This window comes from Rutilus rutilus, assembly GCF_951802725.1.
Source record: "Rutilus rutilus genome assembly, chromosome: 8".
NCBI classification, from domain to species: Eukaryota; Metazoa; Chordata; class Actinopteri; order Cypriniformes; family Leuciscidae; genus Rutilus; species Rutilus rutilus.
In genome coordinates, this window is record NC_140222.1 from 7,883,866 (window position 1) to 7,889,865 (window position 6,000).

Genomic DNA, 6,000 nt, shown 5'->3' on the forward strand with positions numbered 1-6,000 from the left:
AGACTTCTTTCAACACACTTTTTTTTAAGAAATGAATGCTGTGCATTACTAGGTCTTCCTCACCTGCAGTAGCTTGTGTTCGAGTGTGGCTAACTCTAAATAATGAGCCTCTTCACGAGACACACGGTCCAAACGGTCCCTCACTTCCTTCAGCCGGACCTGAAGAGCCTCCAGGCTGGTGTGAGCTTCTCTGACGATTCCTCTGGCGATCATGAAGGCCTTTTCAGCCTGATGGCAAAACATAATTCACATTATATTGACATATGAATGAATCCAAGAGTGAAAAGTGCACCTTTTTTTTGGGTCATTTGTCAAACGTGTACCTCTGTGACATTGGACTGAGCATCTCGGACTTCATTAAGCCCGACAAACTCTTCATAGCGCTCCCACCAGTAGTTGACGGTCACTGTAGTGGTTTTCACCACATTTCGGCCCCATTGTTTCCCCAGATCTCCAGCATACGTTAACGCAGACGCTGTGCGCTCTTTCACAGACGTCATTTTATTCGGCTCATCTTTCGGGCTTTGTTGCTGTGTGCAGTAAGTTCTGTGGAGGTTCCACTGGACCGGGACAGACAGCTGGTGTCGGTGGAGACAAGTGGAGACATGACTGCTCGAAAACACAGTTTTCCCTCTGAACCTCATCGAAGAGCCTCATATGTGGGATATTACACACGTCAAATAAAGAACCTGCAAGAATAAATACATTGGCTTTGTGAAATGATCCACAAGGTGCAATCAGTGTTCCTAAAATAATAATAATGATGTTTTCTAGCTCGAAAATGAACTTAATTTGCATTTACACTAGGCTATTAGAATGAATAAAACAAAAACACACTATATTGGAAGCAAATACATAACACAGGCAGGTTAACAATGATAAAATACGAGCGATAAATTTGATTTGGGCTTCAATTTGTATTTTTGAAAGAGCTTCTATTTAAAGTCCTAAGGACAGTTACACAACATAAACACAACATATAAAATAAAGTTTCTATGTTGGTAATTCAAAAGTTAAATATACAGCAAAAATATGTCTAATGTAACTATGACGCTGTTACATTTACATACATTATGTTTACTTTTCCGAGCTAATGAATGAATAGTGTCGGTAAATAATGTCTACAGTTCAAACTGAATACATTTCAGGATTAAACCAACAAAACGCACCAGCGATTCTCCGTTTCGTCAAGTTTCTTCTCGGGCCCCTATTTTCTCATGTTTACAGAAGACTGTATAGTCCATAAAATACCTGTCAAATTTCCTGAAATGTCATCTTGCAGCATGAGCGCATTTCTTTCAGGCAGTAGTTGGGGTTCTTTTGAACAGATTCATTTGTTGATGATCCAGTTGAACCGATTCTCAAAGCATTTGTAAGTCACTCGATTGCATTATCAAGCCTTTTAAAAAGAAACATTATAAGAAGTTCGCTTGGCGACACAACGGTGAGGCTTGGCTGACATGTTGGGAGCGGTTGGGATCATAACGCAAAATCGGATATTTTGGGAACACTACGACTCAAACGAATCAAAACAGGCTTTGAACCAGTTCAGTTACACGAAATAACGACCTAACGAATCGATACGACGAATTGAATCTCTCTCAGGCACAAGACAGGGCGCACTACATCCGGATAACAGCTGGGGTCCTGACGGCGCGGGAAAAAGAATTCTATGAAGAGCAAGAGAAGACGCTGGAAAAGAAGGTCATTCAAAGTACCAAAACACGTTTGAGAGGAAACATGGGGATAAATAATTTTTTCGTTTATTTGTTCACAGTTTCGGCATTTCTCTTGCATGGTAAGACATTTATTTATTTATTTATTTATTTATTTATGTATTTATTTATCATTAGGTCAACGATTAAAAAAGAAAAGAAAAAGAATGAGTTCCCTGCTCAAATCAGAGATTTATTCAAGGCCCAGATCCAGACCTGTCAGTCCAGGAACCATATAGGTTAGTACGGCTGGGTAAAAAATATCGATTTCTCGATTTTAATCGATTCTCATTTTTACGAAACGATACCGATTCTTAAATCCCAAGAATCGATGAGTCATCCTGTTTTCAGTTGATGAATGAATGGAACATTGTTGCGCGCATCCCACCCAATAAATCGCAATAATCTTTGTGCTTTGTTATTATTGACATGAAACAAAGTCTCAGATTTCAAATTACGTCCATTTTCTTACGAAATTCAAAAACATAAATACAGTTTCGGCGCTGTGGCGTGAGATCGCTCTGGGAGCGGAGCGCACATGATCTTCTCTTCCGCATTAATAATACCAGTTACAGCGCGAAATAAACATGAATGAGCATCTGAAAGTGTGTTAAAAGATAGAGTACAACTTATCGAAGTCCGTATCATGTCGCATATCGCTCAATCAGTGTTTCAACCGTGGAAAGACGTTAGTAAACAATGTCATGTAACGTCACATTTACCTCAGAAAAACCATATTTCCAGTGACCATAAAACTCGTTAGTCAGCTAGAAAAATTAACTCTAGAGAGGAGTATTTTGTTAAATATATGCACCATATTACATAGCCTATTCATTATAATTTTTAATGTTCTTCAATATTTAATGCATGTTTAAATAAATCTGGAAGGTTTTTATGACAGCCACCATTTAAATGTTTATATAATTTCATATAACTTTATTATTATAAAATAAATAAGTGTATTTTAAGTGTTTGTACACAAATCAGTTAATTTTTACCTTCAATATTATAGTAGGCTAATGAAGCCTAGGCTACAACTGACTCCCATAGTTTACAATAATAGTTAAGAGATTTGTTTTCCTTGAGAAAATTTGCAATGTATTGCACCTGATATCCAAAATAATCAATATTGAATCGCATCATAATCGAAATCGAATCGAATTGTAAGCTTGTGAATCGAAAAGTGAAATTTGTGTCAATACCCAGCCCTATAGGCTAGCAGTGTTGCCAGATTGGGACGGTGATTTCCAGCCCAAAAGCTCACCAAAACCCGCCCACTACAAGAAAAAACCGCCCAAAATTGTACTGCCGCCAAAATAATATGATATAAATTCATTACCATGTCATTCAAGGTTGATAAGCACAATTTTTATCTCCTTAAAACAAAATAACAATGATAAAATAAAAATATAGCTGCGAGCAGCGATTACGGGCCCAAGCCGGTGGCACCGCAACCCCGGTGCCTTTAGTTACCTAAAGGCACCGGGGTGGCGGTACCGCCGGCTTGGGCCCTCCATCGCTGCTCGCAGCTATATTTATATATATATATATATATATATATATATATATATATATATATATATATATATATATATATACATACACACACACACACATACATATATATGTATATATATATATATATATATATATATATATATATATATATATATATATATATTATTATTATTGTTCAAAAGTTTGGGGTCAGTAAGATTTTTAATGTTTTTAGGAGAAGTCTCTTCTGCTCACCAAGGCTGCATTTATTGATTAAAAATACAAACAAAAACAGTAATATTGTGAAATATTATTCCAATTTAAAACAGCTGTTTTCAATTTTTAAATATTTTACATAGTAATTCATTTCTGTGATCAAAGTTGAGTTTTCAGCATCATTACTCCAGTCTTCAGTGTCACATGATCCTTCAGAAATCATACTAATATGATGATTGATGCTCAATAAATATTCATTATTATTTTCAATGTTGAAAACAGTTGTGTACAGATTTTTTTTTTCAAAATGCTTTGATGAATGTTAGTTCAAAAGAACAGCATATATTTCAAATATATATTTTTTTAACATTATAAATGTCTTTACTGTAACTGTTGATCACATCCTTCATAAATAAAAGTACTGATTTATTTTATTTATTTACCCCAAAAATAACATTTTAATTATTACTAACCCAAAACTTTTGAGCGGTAGTGTTTAACGTTACAAAAGCTTTAGATTTCAGATAAATGCTGTTCTTTTGAACTTTCTATTCATCAAAGACTGTACACAACTGTTTTCGACATTTAAAATAATAATGAATGTTTCTTGAGTATCAATCATCATATTAGAATAATTTCTGAAGGATCATGTGACAGTGACGACTGGAGTAATGATGCTGAAAACTCAGCTTTGATCACAGGAATAAATAACAGTTTAAAATATATTAAAATAGAAAGCAGCTGTTTTAAATTGGAATAATATTTTACAATATTACTGTTTTTGTTTGTATTTTTAATCAAATATATGCAGCCTTGGTGAGCAGAAGAAACTTCTCTGTTATGTGCGCGCCACAGACTGCACGCACGTCCGCTTAGAGTTCCGCCTTTTGCCTTCCGTCAATATTACGTTATTAGAAAAATATTTTTTTAGAGAATCGATTTTTTGACATTTGTGAATCGATTCAGAATCGTCCACGTCCGCATCGCGATGCATCTAAGAATAATTTTTTTCTCCCACCCCTAGATTTCATACAAATAAACAGTTACAATTAAGTCACTTACATTTTAGATGCAATGTTGACTGTTTTTGTTCTGTTTCAGCAGCGAAAATAGTTCAACAAAGATCACGGCAGAACCATCACTTATCACGTGTTTTCTCATAACTGAACGATTCAGCATTTTTAACGAATCGGTTGACTCAAAGATTGAATGATCAATCCATAAACATCTGTCTTAATCATGATCGACTCATTCGAACGAATCGTTTGAACGAATGAATCAATGACTCGCTTATTAAGATGGATGCCTGGCGACACCTAATGGCGGTTTAGTGTTGTTTATTCTTTCCCACATGTGTGTGATTTGTGTGTGCAACATTATCATTATTTTTCTTTCACTATTATATTAGCGATTTAAAAGCACCCACTCGTGTCACACGTCGATTAACCGGTGGGAAAATATCCTCAGACACATACCTAATAAATGTATATTTAAATACAATATTGGCCTACCTGGTAAAAAGTTTTATATACTATTTTGATGTCCTTTTGGACACAAGAGGGCAGTATAGCCCTATGTTTGCTTTTTTGTTGAACCAAATAGCACTAAATAGCCTGTTTTAACTTTTTCATTCTTCTTGAATTGCAAAAACAGAATAAAATGGGTTTAGTTGTGATATTTGCATTCTTTTATATAGAAATAAATGGTATATAATTACATTTTTAGAAGATTTTTAGTGTTTCCTTTTTGGACATTACTTTAATCCCTCGCCATAGCAAAACCGTTTAAGATATTTATTATCCATTCACAATTTAGCATATTTAATGTAGTTTCATCATGTTGAAAAAGTTTGGTACGAATAAAATAAATAGTTTAAGAGGAGTGGCTAAAAATTCAGAGGCTGATTTAGCAAAAAAAATCACATTCAGACCAAAATATCTGACTTCCTGATGGCCAGAGCTATTGAATGTAAATTAGAAAGTTGTCCGGCTTGATGAGAACAATATACAAACTATTTTTTCTTTACTGTAGTTAAAACTAACCCCCCCACTTTTGTCAAAAGCATGTTGAAAGTGACACACTTCCTGCTGCCAGTTGGTGGCGCTATAACTTTGACTCACAATAGCTACATCGATCTGATCGGCCTCTTACCACGAACACACTGCTGAAGTTTCATCAAGATCAGTTAATGTATGCAGAAGTTATTCCACTTCGTGTTTCTCTTTTCTCGCCATAAATTCGATTCCTCGCCACAGCCAAACCGTTCGAGATATCAAAAATCTGTTCGCAATTTAGCATCCTCAATGTCTTGACTTCATGCTGACTGAGTTTGGAGGTGATTGAATGAATTCTCTAGGAGGAGTACATCACATTCCACAGCAAGCGTTTTCCAAACAACCCATAATAGCCGACTTCCTGTTGGGCTGGCGTGAAACTTGACAGAGGGAAAGTTGTTCGGCCCCATGAAATCTATATGTGTACCAAGTTTCATATTAATTCATGCAAGCGTATTTGATATATGGACCAAGTTTTCAGACCCTGTTCAAGAGGGCGCTGTTGAGCCCCCCTGCCA

The 6,000-nt window shown here is 35.6% G+C and overlaps 2 protein-coding genes across 6 annotated transcripts in view; one reads left to right on the forward strand and one right to left on the reverse strand.

Moving 5' to 3' along the window:
- ccdc51 (coiled-coil domain containing 51) overlaps window positions 1–6,000 on the reverse strand; it is a 37,418-nt gene that overhangs the window by 1,757 nt on the left and 29,661 nt on the right. The window contains exons 1-3 of one of the 5 annotated variants that reach the window (XM_084416196.1): window positions 1,252–1,619; window positions 324–689; window positions 64–228 (exon numbers count right to left, since the gene is read on the reverse strand). In XM_084416196.1, coding sequence (XP_084272322.1) covers window positions 64–228; window positions 324–644 — 486 coding nt within the window. In that variant the 5' untranslated portion in view covers window positions 645–689; window positions 1,252–1,619. Of the gene's footprint in view, window positions 1–63; window positions 229–323; window positions 690–1,169; window positions 1,620–6,000 lie in introns of those variants that run through there. The other 4 variants (XM_084416195.1, XM_084416198.1, XM_084416197.1 and 1 more) reach the window with 4 other exon arrangements.
- The window catches only part of LOC311295047 (uncharacterized protein), a 31,875-nt gene continuing 27,750 nt past the window's right edge, over window positions 1,876–6,000 (forward strand). The window contains exon 1 of the mRNA XM_084416229.1: window positions 1,876–1,954. The gene's annotated coding sequence lies outside the window, so the exon portion shown is untranslated. The remainder of the gene's footprint in view (window positions 1,955–6,000) is intronic.